Source organism: Trematomus bernacchii, unplaced genomic scaffold (genome assembly GCF_902827165.1).
Source record: "Trematomus bernacchii unplaced genomic scaffold, fTreBer1.1, whole genome shotgun sequence".
NCBI lineage: Eukaryota > Metazoa > Chordata > Actinopteri > Perciformes > Nototheniidae > Trematomus > Trematomus bernacchii.
In genome coordinates this window covers 242,838-268,851 of record NW_022987671.1, presented here as the reverse complement: position 1 = coordinate 268,851, position 26,014 = coordinate 242,838, and the positions used below count along the sequence as shown (strand labels likewise).

Here is a 26,014-nt window from a genome sequence, read left to right as displayed (position 1 = left end):
AGGCTTCTCAATTATCTAATTTCCCCTCCTCGCCTCCTATCCTCGTGTCTTAGTCCCGCCCGCAGGAGATGCGAGCGGAGGAGTCGAGGAGGGGAACCGAGGAGGGGAACTGAGGAGAGAGGAGTGGAAGCAGCAGGCGTTTAGAGAAATGAGAACTCCTCTCTGAGCGGTCATTTTAAAGAGACGTCCGTTAATGATGACAGGAGGCACAGCAGCACTCTGTCTGATGGACAGATGTGTTCATGACGACTTATATATTTTCTTTTAATTCATTCACAGTGCGGTATAATTAGACAATAACAGGCTACAGATGCGGACATATACACACACATATATTTATATAAATATATACAATTTCAGAATCAAACAAGTATGAGAGCACTCTCATAATAACGTATATTTATATAAATATGTACAATTTCAGAATCAAACAAGTATGATAACGTAACACAATCAGAGACTGGATATATCCCGTGTGCATTTAGAGAAATTAGATGTCCTTCAACAAAATAGTACAAATGCAAAACATTAAAACAAATGTTTTTTGGTGAGTGAAGTCCAACGCCGTATTATAGATTCTTTGATTGTGTAATTACAAGGTGAGAGAAATAGATCCACATCGTCCTATTAAACTTTTATTTTTCAATTTTTTAGTACATTTTTCTCAGAAAAACTTTTTCTAAATTAAAGTAAATTATTTAAAAAGGTTGAGTCAATATAAGACTAAAATAGTTGAAATTGAACGTAAACTATGTAAAACACCACTCCTGAAATTTACTTTGGTTGAAGTTTATTATAATATTGATATCATATAAAGATCTATATATAACATTATAGACCTTTTAAAATATATATATATTTTATATAATGTTCTGGGCTGATAGTGCCTTATTTTCAATTTGAAAACAAATGGCAATTTTATTAATACAGCAGATGAAAATATTTGCAATTCTTCATGGGTGTCATTGGCTCTCTAGATAAAGGCATTATCTGTTTGCATCACCCCTTATAACAATTTTCTTTCCTTTATTCTCTTTTCTCTTCTCTTGACTGAATTAAAAAGTCCAGTCTTTAACTTGTTAAGCCCGAGAGACCCCGGTACCGGGGCACTGCCGCAACATCTTGCAGGAAACAGTGTCTGAGGGCATGTTCATTTAATAAACTATGAATGTTTTATATCCATGTAACGGGAAGAAACTCATCTAACTGATCATTTTTATTTATTTAAAAAAAAAAAAAAACACAATGCTAACACTGAGCCTCTGAATTAGCAACGAGCGAAAAAAATGCTGACAGATTACTGCATCAAGACAGGTGACGCTAGGTAGCTAAAAATGCTTTTGTAGGTTTTTCCTTTATTCTTTATATATTCTATTGTGTATTCCTTGGATACTCTATCGATCTTTATCTTTTCTACTGTACGTTTTTAAGTTCGCTGATTAATGAAATCAGCGCAAGCTCTTCAGGAAGTACGTCTCTTACACTCTCATTCACAAATGTCTCCCATGTCAGCCGTCATCAGACAACACAAGCGAACAGGAGTAGCCTACACTTCACGCAAACATGAATCATTATAGAAGTTGGGAACTTCTTCCTCAGCTAATGTCCAGCAGCTACCTTCATACCCGGCCGCAGTTCAGGCTCCTTATCTATATTATGTATATCCTTTTTGCCTCACACTGCATAAGTCTCTGTCTAACTCTCGATTCATTCTTTCATCATATTTCTTTGCCATCACGTAGGTCCTACGTTCATTTTAGAAGGCTTGTTCCAGTCCCGGTAAAGCAACTCGCTCAGCTCTAATAATGTATTTTCTCATATCATCATATTATCAACATTTACTATTTCAAGGGGGTTCACCTTTCTTATCCATCTCCTCCTTCAAATATTAAGAAAAGTTAATACTCCGGAGGAGAGAGCTGAAGGATCGGCGGGCCGGAGCTTTAGTACTGTCTAAACAATTACTTTCAGACACCGGTCAAGCTCTCAGCTTCTCCGTATCGAGCTCTATGCGACTACTTTCTCGGCCTCACTTGGACGCATGTATTATTCACTTGTTCGCACCGTCTTCTATTCTCTGTCTAATTCTCAATCATGTCTCAGCAGAATCCATGCCACCTGGTAAGGTAAGATCCTTCGTCAAGTGGTCCGATCTTAATCTCCCATCCACTTTCTTCCTTTTTGGGGGTTCCCTATATGCTCACGGCTGCATTTCCCCCTTTAGATATATACGATTTCAGGATCGGGGTCTTATCGCCAAAGACTTAACATTTATCATATGGCATGTTTCAATAAATGTTATACAAAATGAAGTCTCTCCTGATTGAAATCATGGTGTATTTTTCATTCAGAATTGTTGCTTGCCTTTTATATGTCAATTAATAAATGCCACTATTATTTATACATCATATTCCTTTTACTTGTTTATAGACTCTTCTGGAACTATTTTTATTTTTATTTTGTACATTGCACATATCAAAACATTCTCTTGCACTATTTATTCTGTTTTATGTCCTATATATTCATGTTGCTCTGTTGGAGGAGCCTTGAAACTTGAATCTCAAACACATTCAGGAGTCTTCTCCGACTAAAATCCAAACACGAGTCAGTGAATGATGGAGATAATCAGAATAAATGATGGAAGAAACATATTAATACCACACTGTATGAAGTAATAAACTAGAAGTAAAAGCTGTGCAGTAAACATGTTCCTTCAAGTGTTCACATTATCATGAAAAGGTGGATAAGGATGTCACAGACTGAGTGTTATATAATTATATCTAATATCACTTATTAGTACTACTTGTAATACATGTAAGAGCAGGATGTTATGAATGTGTTTACTTCTGATTAATTATTGTTTACTTTCATATTTAGCCTTTTTTAAATCTCTTTCCACATTGTTGTGCAATACATTCCTTTTTAAGATTATTACCAATACTGCCTGCTTCTTAGTTATTCCATTGTTGCTGTAACATGGAACTGTATCTAATTAAGTGAAATATGTCATTTAACTTGTTATCAACCACACTTCCTTCTACATGTTACACTTATTTCATAAATAAGAAAAGATAATATGGACCTTTATTTATCCCTGTGGGGGAAATCAGGAGGTAAAGCAGCAACACAGTGAGAGTGAAAAACAGGACAGAACAGATTCACACAAGACAATTATACAAAACAATAAAAAAATTCAAAATAAAAGAATATAACAACTGTTAAGATATATAAATATTTGGTTCAGATTGTTAGATATATTTACATGTTAGTGTGCAGATGTGAGTGCAGGTCTTTGTACACACAGAGCAGATTTTATACATTATTTTGTAGAGTACGGGTTACTGTTAACGGGTTAGATGGTTAGCCCTTGGGTGTGCAGCCTGATGAGTCTGAAGCTGTATGGGGGGGGGGGGGGGTCTCCATGATACAGTCCAGCTTTCTCCAGATTGTCAAATGTTACACTAATTAATTACTTAAATACTGCCGCTGCTACTCACTTATCATGGTGCTGTATTTTGTCTATCATTTTCTGTAACAATTCTCTAACTTTCCTGTCTGGGACAAATAAACGTATTATTATGTGACAGATGATCACTAGATACCAAATATTAAGCTTTATCTGTTTTATAGGAAAGCATAAGAGACACTCATTATTTAAATTACAAACAAAAAAACTAAATCGAACATGGTGTAATTGAAATAGTCTAAAGTTTATATTAATAATAACAAAATACACCACTTTATAGCCACAGTTTTAATACAAACTTATCATATATGTGAACAAGTTCTGTTTCAAGGTAATACAATATGATAGAAATCACCAATAATACTTAAATGTGTTTTGTACATTTTTTATTATCAAGTCTTAAGCATATTCTTCATCATAACAATTGTTCAATTATGAGATTGATGTCATATTCTTTAGGGAAATGAATCTAAAACGTGCTTTCTTATTTTACTGATGCATCAAACATCTTGGTGGTAGATCAAATCAACTAAAATTAATTAGTTTAGGGTTGACTAAAATTATGAAAAACATTTCATTTGGATAATTTACTGACAGAATAAAAAACTCAATACTGACCTCACCACCTTCAAAGAACTCACCTCTTCAATCTGGCTGTTATATTGCTTGATTTTAAATTTGACTTCAACCATATGTATTTGTTCTTTTCTTGTCACTATCTCTGTAAAGCGACTTTGAGCTCCTGTAAAAGCGCTTACAAAATACATCTATTATTATTATTACTCACCTGTTCTCATCGTTTTTTAAAGTGTTTTACAGTTGTAACGATAGATTTTAGTAAACTTAAAAACAACCTTCCCCCAAAGTTATTAAGGAATATACGTATTTCCTTGTGGCTCTTGAAGAACGTTATTGCATATTTTTCTATAAAGTTTGAAGGATCCATAATTGACATAAGCGTGTGTTTACACTGACCCGTTACTCACATATTAATGTCTTTGTAACTTCAGTAAACAACTAGTTTCATTCATAACGGTACAGTAAACCAACAATAATATGAACCAGTGTGATCATCATAATGAGTAGGATTGTAACTCTTTGAAAGTGTAGGTGGCTCTTAAAAGAGCCGTTGTGTTTGGGTGTTCTGGTCTCAGGTCAGTTTAAGCCCTCTCTCCGCGGATGCGGCGGGCCAGCTGGATATCTTTGGGCATGATGGTGACCCTCTTGGCGTGGATGGCGCACAGGTTGGTGTCCTCGAAAAGGCCGACCAGGTAAGCCTCGCTGGACTCCTGCAGAGCCATGACGGCGGAGCTCTGGAAGCGCAGGTCGGTCTTGAAGTCCTGAGCGATCTCCCTCACCAGGCGCTGGAAGGGCAGTTTGCGGATCAGCAGCTCGGTGGACTTCTGGTAGCGGCGGATCTCCCTCAGAGCCACGGTACCGGGCCTGTAACGGTGAGGTTTCTTCACGCCGCCGGTGGCCGGGGCGCTCTTACGAGCAGCCTTGGTGGCCAGCTGCTTCCTGGGAGCCTTTCCTCCGGTGGATTTACGGGCGGTCTGCTTGGTTCTAGCCATTGTAGTTTCTCAGTGTTCACAGCGAGAGAAGGAGTGCTGTGTATCTGTGAGCAGCGGCTTTATAAAGGAGCTGCCGGAGCAGGGCAGCGCTGATTGGTGCAGGCCGGGAGACACGTGCACTGTAGCTGCTTTACTATTGGACAATGTAAACCACTCCTCCACAGGGGATGATCCGGGGGCTCCTCAAAATGAACGTTTGTTTAGTTTAGGGATAAATAAATATGATTAAATATAATATAACCCTGTCATTTTCTAATGTATAACTATGATTTAATTTGTAGTGAAAAACTCGCCCTGAAATAAAGGAATAATTTAGTCAACTAAACATTTGCCCAAAAGTTAAATATGAGAATTAACATCCGTTAAAACCCAAACGAATGAATTCATTAATAATTTAATGTGCAGAAACAGTCTTTAAATGGCACCAGCTTTTAGTGTGAGTGTAAGACGTAAAATGAATACCTATTAGCAAATGAATCATGATCTTCTGCAGTAAAATGAGATCACCTTATAAAAGTATTTGAGTTTATTTGTGTTAAAGATGTCGGTATATAGCATACTTGTTCATATTAAATGTATGTGCCCATATGAATGTTGTTTATATGTATTATTTATTTCACAAGCATTTGCAAAGCATTTTTCTTTTGTGTTTTTGACATTACTGAATGGTGAAATGATTCTCTTCTCTTATTAAACCCCATAACTTTGTATTGCCGGTATAAATAATTAAAGGGAGGCTTTAAGTGTCAGCAAGAAACATCATTTGGATTGTTGTTACAGCACATTTGAGTTTGTGGTGGCAGAGGGACATTTAATAATAAATGTGTTCATTTGTCCCCTCTAAAGATTTGCTAAGATAAATATTACCATTTAGCATTTTCTCTCAGGATTGCAGTAAAATAACCACCACCATATTTCCTTCATATTGTGAAATGTATTTATTTTTATTTTGGTAAACAAACACCAATGAGGTGGTATTTAAGTCAGGAGAAGAATGGACGATATAAAATCATGGTTTATCTTGCTTTACCAAGCATTCTGTATAAATAACATTTGTACATTAGTGTAATAAGTTATTTAGATTTCTGGTATAGTAGTTATAGAGTATAACAGGATGAACTCTTTGGATGGGTTGGGTGGCTCTTAAAAGAGCAGTTGTTTGCGGTGTGTCAGGTTTGAGTTTACTTGGAGCTGGTGTACTTGGTCACGGCCTTGGTGCCCTCAGACACGGCGTGTTTAGCCAGCTCTCCGGGCAGCAGCAGGCGGACAGCGGTCTGGATCTCCCTGGAGGTGATGGTGGAGCGCTTGTTGTAGTGAGCCAGACGAGAGGCCTCACCGGCGATGCGCTCAAAGATGTCGCTCACGAAGCAGTTCATGATGCCCATGGCCTTGGAGGAGATGCCGGTGTCGGGGTGGACCTGTTTCATCACCTTGTAAACGTAGATGGCGTAGCTCTCCTTCCTGGACTTTCTCCTCTTCTTTCCAGTCTTGCTGACGGTTTTAGCGACGGCTTTCTTTGAGCCCTTCTTGGCCGCTTTAACGGGGGGTGCGTCAGCAGGCATGATTAGAGAGTGAGGTTGGACAGAGTCGGATGGTTTCTTTGCCACAGAGCGGTCTCTTTATATTCACCAAATGCAAATATGACTGTGCTGTTGCTCCCACGGGATTGGTTGTCTTCTGAGCAGGACGGAGCATGCGCAAAACGAGTTTTAGAATCAAAACAGATTGGATGACAAAATGTAAAATGAACCCCCCATTGATTATGTATTTGTATTATTGGGGTTTTATAACGTGTTGTATATGAGTAAATCAAAAAAATCGGTTGGGATTGTTATGGCAGAATGTTTATCACAGCGTATTTCTGGTATATTCATTAACCTGTTACGCACCTTCCCCCCGGGTACCGGGCGGATAAACGCGTCATTTGCAGGAAACAACGTCTAAGGAATCTTAATATTGAATAAAACTATGAATGTGTTATATCCATGTAACGGGAAGAAACTCAGCTAACTGATCTTTTTAATTTTTTTTCTTCAAAAAAACCCCACAATGCTAGCACTCAGCCTCTGAATTAGCCACGAGCGAAAACATGGAACGTAATGCGGCACTTAAACTCACTCAGAACTCCCTTATTACTTATCCTAGATGCACAGAAAATACTCTTTTTTGGTGTCCTGGAGACACTGAATCTAACGGTGCCCACCTCAACACTCAGTGATAAACATTCGCGACGCTATAAACGAAAGCGTACATCATCACATGTGGAGCTAAGTAGCTAAACACGTAAACATGGCTTACCTTGGTCAAAAGTGGTCTTCAATGGCATTAAAACGATAAAAAAACGATGCTGCAGTTAATCCATAGGTTCATCCTATGTGTCTGTGCCTTCTTTGAAATTATTTCTGATAATCCATAAGCAATACAACTGCGTTTTAGTTTCCAAACTCCAGAAGGAGACATTCCTCCACTTTGCTTTCGTTTTCCACACGCGAAGCGCCCACATTTTTTCTTTACAACGTGTGTGGGTGTGTGCCTCCCCCTTCGATTCTATTGGCTCTAACGGTCACAAGGGTATGTCAACCAACCAAATCGACCAAGGGGGGCCAGAGATAGGTCAAATCCACCCAAATGACCCCAGAAGTGGGGGTTTTTGGCTAAATCTCTCTAAAAAGGTAAAATGTCACTTGTTTTGCATCAATCTTGATACAGGGTACTTATTATATGTTGTACTTTGGATTCCTAAAGCTTTTAGTCTACTAACCCATCATCCAAGGGTAGTTTTCACTATCTGTAAAAAATAATTTTTGGACGGACACTATAATTTACAGTTTTTTACTATGTAAAATCTGAATTTTCTTTAAAATAAAAAACATTTATATTGATTCTGACACTTCTACATCCAACTCACAGGTTTATCATTACTTTGAGAACAAAGATTATTAATTTAACCCTTTTAGAAGGGAAGATATGGTCATTTGTTCTGGGAATGTCATTTTCGAGCCTGAGACCTGAAAAACAGGCTCAGAGTGGAACAGGTTAATGTCACATGGTTATAATAAGCAACAGTATAGTGGACTGTGTGGTGTTCATTTGGTTTGCTGGAAAATGGCCCATATATAGGCAACCAGCTGAAACTCTTCACCAGCAGTTGTATACATTGGGATGTGTGGTAGCTGCTAAATAAGGTCATGAACTCTGGGATCATGTAGAACTCAGAGGATGCAACATGTATGACTGTATAAGGTTGGAACATCTCTGCCACGTATGCTGTTTCAAGTGTATGTTCGTGTGTGTTTTGCATGCATAAAGGACATGAGATCTTCCTGTTCGTGGGGGCAGTTCCGCGATTGGCTGCTGTGGCAGCAGGTGATGTACTCCCCATTATTGTTTGTTTGTTGCAACAACTAGATAATAATTACTGATCAGCTATAGCTGTGTTTGTGTTTTATTGATTCCTCTCTGTTTCATTCTTTCCTGTTGTGTGAGTGCTGGATCGCCACAACATTTTGGAGGTCCCACCGAGATTGAACCTTGCTGGGGGTTGCTGTGTTCCTTCTCTGGGGGTCTCAACTCCCTTGGCCAGGCAGCCCTGAGACGGCTGTGGTAAAATCTCAAGGAATTGAGAAACCAGACTTGAGACTTCCACAGAAGAAATACCAACTCACAGTAAGCAAAACGTATTTGGAATGAAATGACTTTTGAAGTTGTATTGGTTAAAAGGAAAATGCAGAGGAGTGGATTTGAGATATTTGCACAGTTATGGTTGAGATCTGTTGATTGTTTGTTTTGTTTGTTGGTCTTGTTTTATGTTGATAAATGTTTATACTGGAGAGATCACTGTATTCTGCTCGTAGTCTACCTGAGAAGCTAAGGGTTTGACTGAGGGAATATGATCTTTGCTAGCCGTAAGGACATGTTATGCTGGAGGAATCACTGTATTTGCTCGTAGTCTTGAATTCTGCCTGAGAATATCCTGATGATTTGTCTTAAGGTTCAGAGATTTATTGGCTGAGGAATACAAATTTGCTTTGCGAGCCAAGTGCACAAAAACAGGGTGGAGGGTCATGCCTGTTCCGGTCCGTTCGGTAATTAAGAGATTAATAAGCCCGATCTGAGTCGAGGGGGTTAAAAATATAAAAAGCTCTGCTCGCGACTCTGTGAATTCATTGAATACAAAAGTGGAGGAAACCATGTTTTGTCAGGCCGTAATGAGTTAGAGACTCAGTATAAAGCGCTAAATGTTTTGGTATACCATAGTTTGTTGTTTTAATTTCTTATTGGTCAAAGAAGCCCCCTTCTCCTGAAAAGGCTGAGAGCTCCAGCCGGAGTGTGTCTGTATTTGTCTGTGAAAGTATTTTCCCGCTTCTCCCGATTCTGTAAAAGAGGAGATGCTCTAATTGTTGGCTGTGAGAGCAGCAGCCCGGAGTGTGTCTGCTTGTTCTTTTCGTCTAATGCCTGAAAGAAGGAGTGAGTTTAAAAAAAAGAAGTAGAAGATCAATGAGTGATCTGAAGTTGGAGTGAATACATTGAAAATTAATAGATCAATGTGTGATTTGATGTAGTACATATATTGAAATAAATAAGAAACAATAATTTGTTGTTTTTAGCATAGTTTTTGTAGGATACAGTTACGTCGCATTGTGGTTTTTATGAGAAGTTTTGAGAACTGATTGTTACCATTGCATTGTATTGTGAATTTCATGGTATTTGTCATTAACTAAGAATTGTACTTAATTATATTTCAAAGGAAAAAATTATATTATATACAGTAACATTAAGGGAAAGTAAAAAGAGATTTACTGAGTATATGAAGTAGCCATATTGAAATAAAAAGATTTAGTTTTTATTTTCACCTAGAATTAAGATGTTTTGAAGAGTCTACAGAGAGTCAAAGTTATATAAAGTTAACTACTATTCTGGAAAATGTTCCTATGGTTTACTGTTTTATGAGTAACATAAAATAAAATATATATATTTACTAGATATAAGAACAACATGCTTATCTAGGTTAACAGAAAGTTGCTATTAACCAGTTTCAGCTGCAACTATCCTATCTCTGTTCTAAAGAGAACATACGTTGCATTTACAATTAATGTTAAGAAAGTACACAATTGATATCATTAAAAGACCGTTTTGGATTAATAGATTGTTCTTTAGGCCCAGAGATATTTATTCTTGGAATATATGGCGTGTCTGTCATAAACATTCATGCGTAGATGGAATAAAGTGTTGAGATGTTCTCAAGAGTGGGAGTTTTCACAATGCTTTTTTTGTTTTTATTGAAACAATTAAGTGGTGAGGAAAGAAAACTGTTCCGTGATGATTTCTTTAGGTTTTAGCTTTAGTAATGAAGATTACATTTTGTGAGGAAACTTTTCCACCAAGAATTTCTTTAAGTGTTCCAAAAATATATTCATTAACTGTAATCAGATTACTTGGGGTTTCAAATATAGCGCGGATTGAATACAGTTACTTGATGTTTTGTATTGTTACAACCTAACCATGCTTGTAACAGAATTTAGATAAACAATTAGAAAATGAATAGAATAGGCAAGTAGATAAAAGATGAGTCTATAGTGGTTAAGGAGGGTTTCCTTATTTTGCTCATTTGACTTAGAACTGAAGTAAAGAAGAATAGTATTTTGTGAAAACTGTCATTCCTCATGGTTTTTAAAGATAAATCATCAGTTTTATGGACTTTGATGTTGAAATGGATCATGGTGGAGAAGGAATACCTTTTTGGTTTCAAATTTAAGAAGATTTTAAAGATGATGTTTATGTTATTGTTCTGACTAGAATTTAAAAGCAGGAAATCAACTAGACAAAAGAGATTTTACAATGTAGTTGTACTACTTTTAACGAAGTAAAGAATCTGGGTAAACTACCACCGTTAGTTTGTTTTAACATTCACATGTTTCAGCATTCCTGACCATATGGACACTCAGCCATTTTATAACCCGTTGGGGGAGAGATTTAAATTGAGTTTTTCTCTAGTAGCTGATTGGCTGTGATTACAGCAGCATTGGATAGTTATGTGCCACCTTTGGGTTGTACTCTGAATCAGTGTGTTGGTGAGATGTTGCTCACTACAGAAACAGAAGAGGTGTGCAAAGAACGCATCTCTGAGGAGGTTTTGACATTTTGCTTGTGCCTCGTTGTCAAGGCTACAGTGGTGTGAAGAGGAACTGCAGTTTTGGGGGATTTCTACTGTGCAGAGGACAATGTGTGTCTGCTGATTGTACCACATTGATCCAAGAGTTTCCTTCCCTCCAGATGCCAGAGAGAGTTTCCTTGAGCCCACTGACCAAGGCCGTTTCTAGCTTTTTGGGGACCCTGCCACTGACTACAGCTGCAGAGGACAACGAATCACTGACTGTTCTCATTTTGACAAGATCTTGAGACAGGCTTGTCTCAGACTGTTCAGACTCTGAAGAAATTATGCAATGATTTTACAGCATAACTGTGCAAGAGTTTTCTAGAGGGTGGTGTAGAACATTATGCTTAGTGTTTAAGAAAAGAGGCTGCTTGTTTAACGATGGTCTGGAATACTGAAAAGATTAAAGTTTAATATCCTTGTTTAGCATACAAGACATCTGATTTTATGTCACACATAATAATCTTGACATATAAACTAGCTATGGGTAAAACGTGTGGTCGTTATACCATTATCATGAACTAAAAATAAATAGGGAAATAGTATCTGGTTAAAGATGAACTGATTTGATATCCTAGAGAGGGTTAGTTATATTGTGAATACTTCACAAATTATTTACTAATGTATTTTGAAGAAACAAATAACAAGAACACAAGTCCAATTTTGTTTTTTAGATTAAATTGTCCATTACCAAAACGGTTCACCTTAGGTCTAGCTTTAGACTTTGATAGTAAAGGAGTATTTAGGCTTATTTTTATATCTGACATTTTTAAAACATGTTGACTAAATTAGATAGATAGATTTATTGAGAACATTTCTGAAGATTGAATATTTGTTCAGTTTCTATTATTTCTATTTAAAACGTAATTTTAGAGTAAAGAAGGCTGATGCTGAACTTGGAAAAATGTGTTAGTGTTCTGCATGATGTAAACAAAGAGGCTTTGTTTGTTCAACCACCAGTTCAATGTGATACAGTAATAATGATCTACTTCAGTACCTGGTACTGTAATATGGTTTGGTATGATTGATTTGGCTAAAGCTTAGTTTAACATCCTGATGTAACATTATGAGGTATGTTCACTTCTAAGGGTAAACAAATTGATAAAATTGATTATTGTTATTATTATTGATTAATTTGAAATATTAATTAAAAAGACACTGCAGGTTCACTTAGGGATGCCTTGCAAGAACATTTGTCAGGTTTTGTGTTTCCTAGGGGCAGTACATTAATGAAGTTTATTGATAATTTGTTTGTTTAAACATCTGAAGAAAATTGTGCTGCGAACACGGGGAACACTTTGTTGCATTGTTTGACAACACAATGATGTCACTGATTAAAAACTCCAGCTGGTAGAATATCAAAGTGCACTACTATAGGACATGAGATCTCGAGACTGACTTAGACTTTGCAAAGACTGAATGAATGTGAATTGATTTGTCAATTCCTGACTGTTACAGTAACACTGACCCACCGACAAAAGGTGATTTTATTTTGGTATGCACACAATGGTTTTGGCAATGGTTTTCTGACTATGCCATATTAGTTGAACCATTGTGAGACATGACGCATGAACTTTGTCTGACTCTGCATGATCCCTGCATGACTTGATGACTATGTAGCTTGATATTTAACATTGTTGATTCTTTTTGACAGGAGAACGTTTTCCTGATGATGAGTCATAGGACTTTGAAATAACATTGTATGTGAAGATGGGTACTCTGAAGTATCTTATTTGGGAAACATGGTCTCTATGGTTTGGAGGACAATGTTTCCAGGAGGGGTATAATGGGTTTATTGTTCAATTTAGTAATTTAATTTTAAGATGCATTTGATCATATTTTGTTTCCATCCCAGGTGAAATCTTTCATTATTTCTTCTGTGACACATTGGTTTCAGATGTCTTTTAAAATCTTGTCACGTGAATCTTTTAACCCTCACATGATCCAGAGGGCAAATGAAACAACTTTTTGCCTAAACAACTTTTTTCCTACATGGTTAAGCTACTGATTGGGTTCTGCTAAAGACAGGTATGATTAAATGTATTGTTCAAAGTTGGGATCTGATTGGTTTCAGCACCGTGGCTGAACAATGTTGCAGGAGATGTTTATTGTGTGTTTAGGAAATTGTGGGTAAGTAAAAACACAACACAAACAACATTTCATGGTTTTAAGAAGTTTAAAAATTATAGATAAGACTCTAAGACCTAGTGGTCGACTGTAGGCTGTTAACCCAGAATGCAAGTGCTATTTTCTACCCAGGTCAAAGCTGTCTTTTCCCTTGCAATCTTGAGGAAGGAAGATGGATCATTCTGAGGCAGATGTTTAAGGAACTGCGTCTGGAGGCAAACTGGAGTATCAATGAAGGCAGCTGGATGACTACCTTCAGTTCCAGCTATTCTTCTACTGCTATTGTCTTATGGGTTTGGGTCAACACGAAGAATAAAACCCAAAACTTCTGAGATGATTTACAGCCAACACTCCAGAGAGCATATAGAAGATCTACCGTTAACTGTTCTTTTACAGAAGTCTCAGTTTTCTGACTACAGTTCCATCGAATTCAAATGGTAAAGATGTTGCTTCAGATGTCATCAAGGGATTTTGCTATGAGATGGGACATTACAGCATGAAGGCTAAGATAACAATTCCATCTAAAGGCTACGCATGAAGATCGTAACGTGCACACCCTGAAGAAGTGCTTACTGGACAATATAACAGAAGCAGAACGAGTGGACGCCAGTTACATCTTGCTATAAGTGTTTTGGAAGATTTTTCATGTATGTATGTAAGTTTGTTAAACTTGAATGGGACAAATAGATTTTTTCCTCTTAAGCATACTGAGGTTTTTAAATGATTTTCCATTTAAGTAGAGTAGATTAGCGCAAATTGTCTTTTCTTCCACTTTTTGTGTTATAATCAAAAAGGTGTTTTTTTGGCTATTTGTGAGTAGGTACAGTACAGATGACCTGTGACTTCTGCCTTGAGTAAAATGATTACCCATTGATAAATGTTTTTCAGAAAGTCATTTTGGGCTTTCGAGGGTGGAACTCAGTAGGTTATTTGTAATTATTATTATTTTTGATTGTGTGATCTTAATTAATAAAAGGAGGGAGTGTTATGGCAGAATGTTTATCACAGCGTATTTCTGGTATATTCATTAATGTCACATGGTTATAATAAGCAACAGTATAGTGGACTGTGTGGTGTTCATTTGGTTTGCTGGAAAATGGCCCATATATAGGCAACCAGCTGAAACTCTTCACCAGCAGTTGTATACATTGGGATGTGTGGTAGCTGCTAAATAAGGTCATGAACTCTGGGATCATGTAGAACTCAGAGGATGCAACATGTATGACTGTATAAGGTTGGAACATCTCTGCCACGTATGCTGTTTCAAGTGTATGTTCGTGTGTGTTTTGCATGCATAAAGGACATGAGATCTTTCTGTTCGTGGGGGCAGTTCCGCGATTGGCTGCTGTGGCAGCAGGTGATGTACTCCCCATTATTGTTTGTTTGTTGCAACAACTAGATAATAATTACTGATCAGCTATAGCTGTGTTTGTGTTTTATTGATTCCTCTCTGTTTCATTCTTTCCTGTTGTGTGAGTGCTGGATCGCCACAACAGGATCAATGTCCTTTTAACTATGTATAACATGGACAATAGAGAAACAAATATTTTTCATGACCAAGTTTGGAATTTAAATAAAAAGTGAGGTGAAAGTTATGCGTGTCACCCTCTGGTCCACACGTATTAGTCCACATGAATCCCAATACGTATGATTTTAAGATCTTAACATGAATTCAAATGTATTCATTATAAATGTGTTAGTCCTTAACATCTATCCCAGGCTGTTTTTAACATTATTCAGACTCAGCTCGCTGAGCTTAAGCTTCTTTTAAATGTTGAGAAAACCAAGGTAATGCTTTTTTCAAAAGCAAAAAAGACTCCAGAGACTGCTTTGGATATTGTTACTATGCAAGGACAAGTACTCGACGTGGTTACCTGTTACAAATACCTAGGTATCTGGCTTGATGATTGTCTTACTTTTAAACTTCAGGTCATTAATCTGCTTAAAAAGCTGAGGATTAGACTGGGTTTCTTTTTCAGAAACAAGTCCTGTTTCAACTAGAACATGCCCCATGATTAACTGCGAGGAAGACAAAACTTTACAGCACCTCCTCATGGACTGCTGAGGAGGTCTGGTCGCTCCTACGGGGCATCGATTTGGAGTTCAATGTAGAATATGCCTCAATTATGTATTGTATTCTGGATGAGGGGATGGACAATAAACACAGGGAACTTTTTCAGCTGGTAATTTGTATAACATGTATGAAAATCTGGAAAACAAGGTGCAAGATGATACTAAATCAGACGATAATAAACAGTGGCACCATCGTGAAACAAATACTTACTGAACTAAGGAGAAGAAAAACCCTGGACAAACCCCAGACTCAGCCATGGGGCATTTTGAGTCTGTGACCGAACTGAGTCTCATTGGAATATAAACGTGCTCTCTTTATGTTATTTATATATTTATGCATTGTGTGTTATGTGTATTATTAATGTAACTTTTGTATATCATGTATTGCCAAATAATTTAAAATAAAGTTTTCCAAAAAAAAAAGGAAAAGACATCAGCAAGCAATGTGATATACCATGGGTAGACCAAAAGTAAGTCTTCTCTCTTATTTTTAATATATTTCTAATCTTGTCACTCTTGAAGGAGTGTGGCACTCACAGAAATGCAAACTTATTGCAATGTTTCTATTTTTAAATAGAAACATTGCAAGAAGAGTCTATATACAAGTAAATGGAATATGATATATACATAATTTGCAAGATGCAAACAGATGAATGTTTATGGATGTTCTTTACATAGCTTAGGTGTGTAATAGTGTTATGGCCTGTGGTCATTCCTCCCTGTACTAAATAAGCCAGCTCATTAGCTTCTGTATTGTGAATTGTTTACAATACTGCTCCAAAATGCTTTGTTTAACCCTCCTATTATTTTGCTGGCTACTTTCGCCTCATTATTTATATTAAGCTTTGGAACCGGCTGTGAAATGGTGACGCAGCTTCAGTCCTTCGACTTCTAATTGGTCAAGGCTCGTTTTGGAGCTCAGCTCCGCCCAGAGGAGCGACACTCTGCCAGAATCCGCCGCTTATTGGAGGAAAATCCTTTCAAAAAGTGCCGCCCTCTGCTGCGAACCATCCCGCGCTCCTCGAACATATAAAGGAGGGTTTTCTTCGGTCGAATTAGTACTTTATTTTGTACCGACTTCGAAAGTACATCTAAAAATGAGTGGAAGAGGCAAAACCGGCGGAAAAGCCAGAGCAAAGGCTAAGACCCGCTCCTCTCGTGCCGGGCTCCAGTTCCCTGTCGGCCGTGTCCACAGACATCTGAGGAAGGGTAACTATGCTCATCGCGTCGGAGCCGGAGCCCCCGTCTACCTGGCGGCTGTGCTGGAGTACCTGACCGCTGAGATCCTGGAGCTGGCTGGAAACGCTGCCCGCGACAACAAGAAGACCCGTATCATCCCCCGTCACCTGCAACTGGCTGTCCGCAACGACGAGGAGCTCAACAAGCTGCTGGGAGGAGTGACCATTGCTCAGGGCGGTGTGCTGCCCAACATCCAGGCTGTGCTGCTGCCCAAGAAGACCGAGAAGGCTGCCAAGAAGTAAACCACAGGAACCATCCTTTCAAACAAACCAACGGCTCTTTTAAGAGCCACACTCACCCCTAACTAAAGATCGCCTTCCTTTTATTATTTATAGCAGGGTTGCCAACTCTCACGCATCTAGCGTGTGACACACGCTTTCACTCAACCTCACGCTGCCCAAACTATTCTCACGCCAAAAAGAAGAATACGAAGAAGAATACGATAGAAATCAACACGTAATGAAATAAGACCCCACGGTTTGATGATTGATAGGTGTGTGGGCTGTCTTTCATTTTGACACACAGAACAATGGGGCTATCTACCCTTATCCACAATGTAAAGTAATTCACACAGCCTCTTCCCTCTTCTCTCTGTGAGGAGCAGCACTGCTGCAGCAGGTTCAGCTTTCAGAACAAAGTAACAAAAAACTAATATGGCATTCATTTTTTTAAATGTGTAGTAATAGATTTATTTATTTTTTCTTCTCAAGAGAGTACCAGAATGTGTATTTTATGTTAGTATTTAAAATAAATCTCCTGGGGGAGAATCCCCCCAGACCCCCTGCAGGGGTTGGGTTTTCAGCATGTCAACTCTTTCACCTGTGGGGAAATTGCAGGATTGGCTCCAGGTCGCCCTTTTATTTACTACAAGACAAATGTGCCTTTTTATTTCATACAGTTCAATTTGGATTGAGACAGGAAAATAATCTAAACCTCACGCGTGGCGTTTCACTGTCGGGGGGAGCGTGTATGTAATTACATTGCAAATACTGATTTGAGCCCCACCACAAGGGTTAGCCCTACCATAGATTACCCAACAAAAATACTCTGGAGCGCATGCGCAGATCTAAGATCCAGTAGAAATGATAAAAAAGTAAAAGTCTGCTGCTTATTGTTCTACTATAGCCAAAATAGAGTCAAAGAGTATGAGAGTGAGAGTGTGTTAATTCATATATTTGGCAGTTTGGAGTAAGTCTGTAGATTTGTGTGTGTGTGTTTCATGTATAGGCCTCTCACGATAATTAATTTTGTTGGATACATTTTCCCGGAAATTATTGCGATAAACGATAATATTGTTGGCACCGTTGTATGACCATTTTAGACCACTGACATAATGATAATATATAATAATAATTCAAGTACATCCTTTCAAACTGCTAGTCACATCCTCATGTAAATGGAAATGTATCGAGGTCAGAAAAGTTATCGAGTTCATTTTTATTCATCATACGATAAGTCAATGAATTGCTTATCGCGACAGGCACACAATAAAACAGTGGAAACAAACATGTTTGACTTTCATCAGTGAATGAAACTGTGTGCCCTTTATAGTCTGTGTCCATTATTGTGTATTTGTATATATTGTATATATATCCTATATATATGCTAAGGTCCCGCTGCTGACACGATAGCAGTCATTTCGTGCGCACATGTGTAATTAAACCGAATTAAACCCATGATATCAAAATCTCACTCCAGCCAGGTACCCAAAGTTGGCAACCCTGTTATAGTTTTATAAAGGTTTCCTGGGGAATTCTCCTTCCATTATTAGAAATATCCCACTGTTCATCCATCATTCACCTTGTTATGATGGCCAACTGAAGGAACACATCTACTGCACATTTAATTCCCACACAGATGGTAGGCTACCATGCACATTATTCTGATGTTTGAACTGTCTTGTAGAGCCACTGCTGGCACATATGCCCCTTTCACACCGGCGCTTTTCCAGCTCCTGCTGGGAGCTAGAGCCTGAAAAGCGCCGGTTTTTCCTGTTCACACCGCAGCGGCGGCGCGTCATAGCTCCGGAATGCGGTTCACTTCCAGCTCCAAAAAGTTGTCGGTCCAGAGGCAAGAGCTTTGGAGCTATGACGCGGCGTCGCTTACGTCTCTCTTACGTCCGTCGAGGCGGAGGCGGGGGCAACCTTTTGGGTATGCACTATTTTTATAAGAATATTGTTCATACCTGTTTATCTGTTTACATTCTGTGATTTGTATACAAAAGAAAACACAATTCAAGTCTGATCCAGTGATTTTATTGTAAGAGGCATGATACAAAATAGATCAGGTTTAACTGCAGTAATATTAGTGGTCCCCCATGTTGAAATACTCCATCAATGCAGATCTAACGTCAGCTCCTTCTTGTCTACCGTTCTCTGGAAAGGGGTGTAAAGGGGGTTGGTTGTACACAACTTCATGGCAATATTCAGTCGTCCCTTGAAAAGTCGTCCGATGCCTTCCATTTCGTCTCGTAAGAGGATAACCACAGCGAACAGCGCTTCAATACAATCGGCCATTGTTGTTGTGATTTCCGCGCGGTTTGGGTTTTAGGAAGCAGGCACGTAAACGGTTACGTCATGACGCAAACGATGAGGCAATGACGCAGTACCATCCCGGCTCTTGAGCGGTGTGAGCGGTGTGAACAGAGCGGGAGCTGAAAAGGGAAACGGGAGCTGAACCAGAAAAGCTCTCGCGAGGAGCTAGAAAGTGAAAAGCGCCGGTGTGAAAGCCGCAATAGACATTTAATACATTAGCTATATTATAATAATACCTGTCATTTATATAGCACTTTTTCCTGATGCTCAAAGCGCTTACATATATAATAGTTCAAATCTCTCGCTGTTCTATATATTACCACATGAACCAAAGAACATTCATTAACCTTCATAAATGCATTTAATGCAGTGCTAAAGGGTTGGAGTTCAGTCATTTGTGTCTTATCTTTGACCAGTGGCGAGCCGTGAGCTTTATACCTAGGCCCTCTGACCCCCACCCCTTCCCTCGAAAAAAAGACGTTATTACGTCACAGCGTATACTTCAGCGAAATATCAAAACAACGGCCCAGGGTGCAAAACGCATCAATGACAGCGACCCTCTACCACACAAAACAACACCTGTGAACCCAATTTGTGTTCTTTGACATTGAAAATGATATTGCATTGTGTTTGTTACTTTCATTGCAGTTGTATGTCTTAAGTGTAATTTGGCATGCTTTTATTTTGAAGGCGAGTTCACGCTGTTGACAGGAAGTTGTTGTTGCTATGGAAACAAGAACAGTTTCACAGCGGGCGGAAGTCGTCATAAAGTCCGCGATAATAAAACCCACCCATTTAGAGGGAAGATATGATTGGTCAATTGTACTGTCATTTGACATTACTCTCTCGTTCAGTTACTATAGCGGGCCCTCTGTGAATCGCAGAGAGGCCCGCTATAGTAACTGACATTCAAACAGAGACTGAACAGGCAGATTCGAAGGATTTATTTCTTTGGAAATGTTATTTTATTAAATCAAGTTTTTTTTCGGTAAAACTAATGAAAAATATAACAAAAATAATATTAAAAAAATATATATTTTAAAAAAATATATTTTTTTTTAATGTTTTTAAATATTATTTTTTGGAATATCTTAGGCCCTCACAGAGGGCCTAGAGGGCCCTGACGGCTCGCCACTGTCTTTGACAATATATGAACACAATGAGTGATGAAAATGGGAATAATAAAAAATTGTTACCAAAAAATTAGACTGTTAATGACTGAAGACATTTCCATAAAAGCTCGTCACTTTACTTAATCACAAAGCACTGCAACAGCGTTGCATTATTAACTTTATTTAAATATGGAAGTTTACATTTAAATGTCTTTAAATTAAATATCTTTAAAAAAGATAAATCGTACAGTCAGGAGAGAAGAGTCTTGTTTTACTTGATTGGAGCAAAAATAGTGCTCAGCATCAAAAACGCTGAAAAGGCGTTTTCACAGCTCAGTCCAAAAATCAAGCACGTCTGAATAAATACATGTGCTCAATTCAAATGATGAACAAGTTTGTATTATAAAAAAAGACACTTCAGCTCTAATACAAAATGTAAAGAATGCACTGAGCAGAGGTGCTACTTGAGGTGGAAATACACTGGAATAATTTAAATGAAAAAAACACATAAAATACCTACATAATAAATATGTTGTTGATTTTATAACAACATTTAAACATATGAATATAAATGTGAATAGCTATTTTACTAAATATATATATTTATATATATATATATCATTAATTCAATTATAGAAGGACCCTTGGTTGTGTTACATCACAGCTAAATAAGATCGCTTGATTCAATCAGACAAAGACAAGAGTGTTTAACATGCTCATTCCAGCGGCTACCAAACAGGGATAAGACATAAAACGGGGGGGGGGGGGGGGGGGGTGCAGATCAAAGTACATCGTAGGGCTCAGTCATGCGCAGACGATAACCAATCCCGTGCGAGCAGCAGCACAGCAGTATTTGCATCGAGGGGATATAAATAGACCGCGCTGTGTCTGTGAGGCATCGAGTCTGACCAACCTCACTCTCTAATCATGCCTGCCGACGCACCCCCCGTTAAAGCGGCCAAGAAGGGCTCAAAGAAAGCCGTCGCTAAGAGCGTCAGCAAGACTGGAAAGAAGAGGAGAAAGTCCAGGAAGGAGAGCTACGCCATCTACGTCTACAAGGTGATGAAGCAGGTCCACCCCGACACCGGCATCTCCTCCAAGGCCATGGGCATCATGAACTGCTTCGTGAGCGACATCTTTGAGCGCATCGCAGGTGAGGCCTCTCGTCTGGCTCACTACAACAAGCGCCGCACCATCACCTCCAGGGAGATCCAGACCGCTGTCCGCCTGCTGCTGCCCGGAGAGCTGGCTAAACACGCCGTGTCTGAGGGCACCAAGGCCGTGACCAAGTACACCAGCTCCAAGTAAACTGCTGCTGATATACCAACAACACAAAGGCTCTTTTAAGAGCCACCCACTACATCTATAGACGTGTTCCTCTGAATAAGTGCACGCACGATCCATTTTGGGGAATCTTCCGCATGCCTTTTGGCGAACTCCAAACGTGTTTTCTTGTTTTTTTTTCCTGAAGCAATGGCTTCTTTCTGGCCAAGGGGGTGAATACTTTTGCATTTGGCTCTACTGTAGACCTGAAAGTGAATCTACCTCTTATGATATACCAACAACACAAAGGCTCTGCCACCCACTGCATCTGAACACCTATTACAAACATTTCCTTTTGAGAAATGTCCCTATGATTAATGAAATCGGCTTATTTTTCAATCTCATAAATGACACAAGTCATGAATATGTTTTGTTTTTATGCTTCTGTCAGAAGTATAAACTGGATAAATAAATACTTTTTGAATCGTAATCATACTCTCAGAAAAGGAGTTTGACCCTTCTCAATTGTGTCTATCTAAACCCTGCTAAAGACTCGATACGATAGCATATCATTATCAGAGCTAAACAGTAGTTATATTGTTTTTATTATCTTGTAAAAAAAAATACAATCTGTCAATGTTTCCATAAGGCAATACCATTTTCTAACAAATAATTTTCTCTACAAAAGTACCTTTTAAATGTGTAAATGAAAAGCTTTAATTGACCAGACTTATAACATTTTGTGAGAGCTGAAATATGTTATAAGTTGAAGAAATCCAAGGTTATTTGTCTGTTACTTTATATTTTATATTTACCATTAACTATTTGGTACATTTCTTGATTTTTTGGCCACACAACCACACCTAAATACAGTGTATAGATTCAGGTGTTTCTATTGGACTAATTCTTACTTTTATGTCAAATGGTTGACATGTTTTATACAAATGTATGTCTTGACTCATCAGAAACAGTTTAGAATGAATGTCTCATAAAGAGTCTTTTTTGAATACTTTGATCAACTTTAAATGTAATGTTAATCTCAGAAAGGGTCTTATTTCAATTATAAATGTTATTAAGCATGTGAGGGTTTTATTATATATTAACAAACGTTTAATCATCAAACGCTTAGTATAAAGCCTGACTGATTTATATAAGCAATATTTAAAGGAAGAGAAAATGTTTTGAAAGATAATGTGGAGGCTGCAGCGTTGGCCCCGCCTAGCAGCTTTCCCGCTCTCCGTCTTCTCTTAGGTCCGCAGTGAATATTTAAATACTGCCGGTCACACTGCTTCTATCCATTCGTTCTGTACGAGCCGACATATCAATACTCGAAAATGAGTGGTAGAGGAAAAGGAGGAAAGGGACTCGGCAAAGGAGGCGCCAAGCGTCACCGTAAAGTTCTCCGTGATAACATCCAGGGCATCACCAAGCCCGCTATTCGCCGTCTGGCTCGCCGTGGCGGAGTGAAGCGTATCTCCGGTCTGATCTACGAGGAGACCCGTGGGGTGCTGAAGGTCTTCCTTGAGAACGTGATCCGTGATGCCGTCACCTACACCGAGCACGCTAAGAGAAAGACCGTGACCGCCATGGATGTGGTGTATGCCCTGAAGAGGCAGGGCCGCACTCTGTACGGCTTCGGAGGTTAAACATCTACACCCTGATATACCTGGAAAAACAACGGCTCTTTTAAGAGCCACCCACATTACTTAAAGACTCTTTCCTTCGGCAATATCACATTTTTCAGTCAATGAACATTATATCAAACTTAAATTCCATCAACAGAACTCTTGCTAGGATTCTTGATATTAAAAATGTCACCTATTGGACAATGTTGTTTATACGACATCCAAGATGTACAAATCAATTCTGTTCTAAATACCACAATGTCACAAGTCAGCCACTGGGTATTGTCCACAGTAATCAAAGTGGTTTTGAAGCCATTTCAGTTATGTATCTAATGATTCCCGAGATTTAAAGAAAAGGTCGTCAGGATGATTTGGAGCTACACATTTTAAATGTTTAAAATCCTCTTTGGGACTATCCAGTATATCACACAATACCTGTGTTAGAAAATAATTTGGAACACTTCAGTTATTTGTTCTTTATTTTAATTCTATAATCTTGTAAATATAACAAATCTAAATATCAACATGTCATGAACAGATAACTTGTCAGATATCACACATTATCAGTTTAGATAACAGGACTGATTTACAGGTAATGATAATGGTGTTTTAGGCACCCAAATGTATGCTTTTAAGGCTAAACATGTCATCATGGAAAGAACTAGGTCTGTATTATCTTCCCTGAATTTGAGGATGAACACCTAACTCAATAATGGGCCTGTGAACTTCCACTCATACCTGTGGAGGAAATTAATTACAAGCATTTCATCAAAAAACTACACCAACCAGCTACAACAAGCTGATGTCCACCAATAATAGTAAAAGACAGCTCTTCTCACTACCCTTTCGTTAATTCTTTCTATTTTTACACTGAATCTTCTACATCATATTCATACATTATCAACTAATTATGTTTCCCACATTCTTTAAGTCTCACATTTTATGTGATGTTATATGGTTTCATTGAGTCCTGATCTACAACATTCTACATTCACCTATATTAGTTGACATTGACAGATTTAAATTATGTTATTATCTCTACACTCAGTTATTCAAGATATCCTGCCAAGTTGTCATTATACCATGCTCTGTTAGTGCTTATACTTCAGATATCCAAAAACAAATGTCTAAAATATTGTTAGCATTGCTGTCCACTTTCACCTCTTTTCTGTTATTTCAATATTTACATTAGGTTTTGGAAATGTCTATGGGTATATACTATCTAATGTGTACCTTTTCCCTAGCCTATTTATTACGTTTAAAGCCCTTCTCTCCACATGGAATCATTAGCTTAATACATCGATCACATATATAAATACAGGAAAGCCCTTTACTTAAAAAACATTTGCATTAATGCACACACTCGATTCAATTCAGACATTTACAGGTTTGTTATAAAGGCATCAGGACAGCCTTCATGTAATCTCTAGAAATATATGAAATGCTTTCTTTTTGGACCAGTTTGAATGGCTTGCACTAGATTGCCTTGGGTAATATAGTATCTGATTGTTTATGTATGATATCATATTTCTTGATTTAGGTTATCATTTTCATTTTTTTAAATAGACAAAGTTCTTCAACCGTTTTATATTTTATCTTAATCTGGTGCAAGTGAACACCCTTCTTTTTTTAAAACTGGTTTTGAAATTATTTATTGGTGGTAGTGACATTAAACTGCCATGCTCACTTGGATCATCTTCCTGTGATCTGGCTTTTACTATTTACATTTTGTTCATTTGAATTTTTGAGCACTATTTTTACATATTTTTGTTTGTATTGTACATCACTTCTACCTGGAGGTTATAAAATGCTTTACAAATAAAGCTATATTTGTTTCTTAAGTGCTGCAAATATAATAATGTATGTACAGTGTATATATACGAATGAGAATAGGTTTTATTACAAGTAGGTTAACACATACAAGGAATTTGCTATTTGGTGCATAAAAAGACACAGAATGAATAATACCTAGCAAAACAATTAGTTTATATTCATCTTTGAACGGGTGAAAACAATTTCAGAAAATACAGTCTCATTCTGAAAAGAATTCAGGCGGCAGACCGACCTGTTTTCTGATTGGACGATCACAGTTACGGATCAATCTGACCAATGAGCGTACAGCTGCGCTCCTATATAAACTGGTGAGAACTGTGATAGAGTTACTTTCTTCTTAACGTCGAAGAATAATCACATAGAAAATGTCAGGCCGAGGCAAAGGTGCAGGAAAGGTTAGGGCGAAGGCCAAGACTCGCTCATCCCGTGCCGGGCTCCAGTTCCCCGTCGGCCGTGTCCACAGGCATCTGAGGAAGGGTAACTACGCCCATCGTGTCGGTGCTGGAGCCCCGGTGTACCTGGCCGCTGTGCTGGAGTACCTGACCGCTGAGATCCTGGAGCTGGCTGGAAACGCCGCCCGGGACAACAAGAAGAGCCGTATCATCCCCCGTCACCTGCAGCTCGCCGTCCGCAACGACGAGGAGCTCAACAAGCTGCTGGGAGGAGTGACCATCGCTCAGGGAGGTGTGCTGCCCAACATCCAGGCTGTGCTGCTGCCCAAGAAGACCGAGAAGGCTGCCAAGAAGTGAACACCCTGATCCCGCTTCAACAAACGACAAAGGCTCTTTTAAGAGCCACCCACTTCCAACTAAAGCACATTCCCCTCTTCACAACTACTTAATGACCCAGAACAGTAATCTCCCCCCTTGCCCTATATGTATTGAGGTGTACAACATGTCGCATATTACACCAAGTCACTCGACTAAAAACACCCACATCATAGAGCAATATAAATTTGAAACAACCCCAAATGACTACTAATGATATCATCTGTATTTCAGGTTGTAGCCTCTATAC

At 38.4% G+C, this 26,014-nt stretch overlaps 6 protein-coding genes across 6 annotated transcripts; 4 read left to right on the top strand and 2 right to left on the bottom strand.

The window, feature by feature from the left end:
* Nucleotides 1–4,371: 4,371 nt before the first annotated feature.
* On the bottom strand, nt 4,372–5,051 carry LOC117487412 (histone H3). Its single transcript, XM_034136024.1, has one exon. It carries the CDS (start codon nt 5,035–5,037, stop codon nt 4,627–4,629), a length of 411 nt encoding a protein of 136 aa, XP_033991915.1. The 5' UTR covers nt 5,038–5,051; the 3' UTR covers nt 4,372–4,626.
* Nucleotides 5,052–5,988: 937 nt separating this feature from the next.
* Nucleotides 5,989–6,610, bottom strand: LOC117487424 (histone H2B 1.2-like). Its single transcript, XM_034136036.1, has one exon. The coding sequence runs from the start codon at nt 6,597–6,599 to the stop codon at nt 6,219–6,221; it is 381 nt and encodes a 126-aa protein (XP_033991927.1). The 5' UTR covers nt 6,600–6,610; the 3' UTR covers nt 5,989–6,218.
* A 9,867-nt stretch (nt 6,611–16,477) lies between these two features.
* On the top strand, nt 16,478–16,886 carry LOC117487415 (histone H2A-like). Its single transcript, XM_034136028.1, has one exon. The coding sequence runs from the start codon at nt 16,489–16,491 to the stop codon at nt 16,870–16,872; it is 384 nt and encodes a 127-aa protein (XP_033991919.1). The 5' UTR covers nt 16,478–16,488; the 3' UTR covers nt 16,873–16,886.
* Nucleotides 16,887–21,188: 4,302 nt separating this feature from the next.
* Nucleotides 21,189–21,712, top strand: LOC117487421 (histone H2B 1.2-like). The gene has a single exon (XM_034136034.1). The coding sequence runs from the start codon at nt 21,204–21,206 to the stop codon at nt 21,582–21,584; it is 381 nt and encodes a 126-aa protein (XP_033991925.1). The 5' UTR covers nt 21,189–21,203; the 3' UTR covers nt 21,585–21,712.
* A 1,145-nt stretch (nt 21,713–22,857) lies between these two features.
* On the top strand, nt 22,858–23,209 carry LOC117487429 (histone H4). Its single transcript, XM_034136046.1, has one exon. It carries the CDS (start codon nt 22,874–22,876, stop codon nt 23,183–23,185), a length of 312 nt encoding a protein of 103 aa, XP_033991937.1. The 5' UTR covers nt 22,858–22,873; the 3' UTR covers nt 23,186–23,209.
* A 2,139-nt stretch (nt 23,210–25,348) lies between these two features.
* Nucleotides 25,349–25,791, top strand: LOC117487414 (late histone H2A.L3-like). The gene has a single exon (XM_034136026.1). The coding sequence runs from the start codon at nt 25,363–25,365 to the stop codon at nt 25,744–25,746; it is 384 nt and encodes a 127-aa protein (XP_033991917.1). The 5' UTR covers nt 25,349–25,362; the 3' UTR covers nt 25,747–25,791.
* The last annotated feature ends 223 nt before the right edge of the window (nt 25,792–26,014 follow it).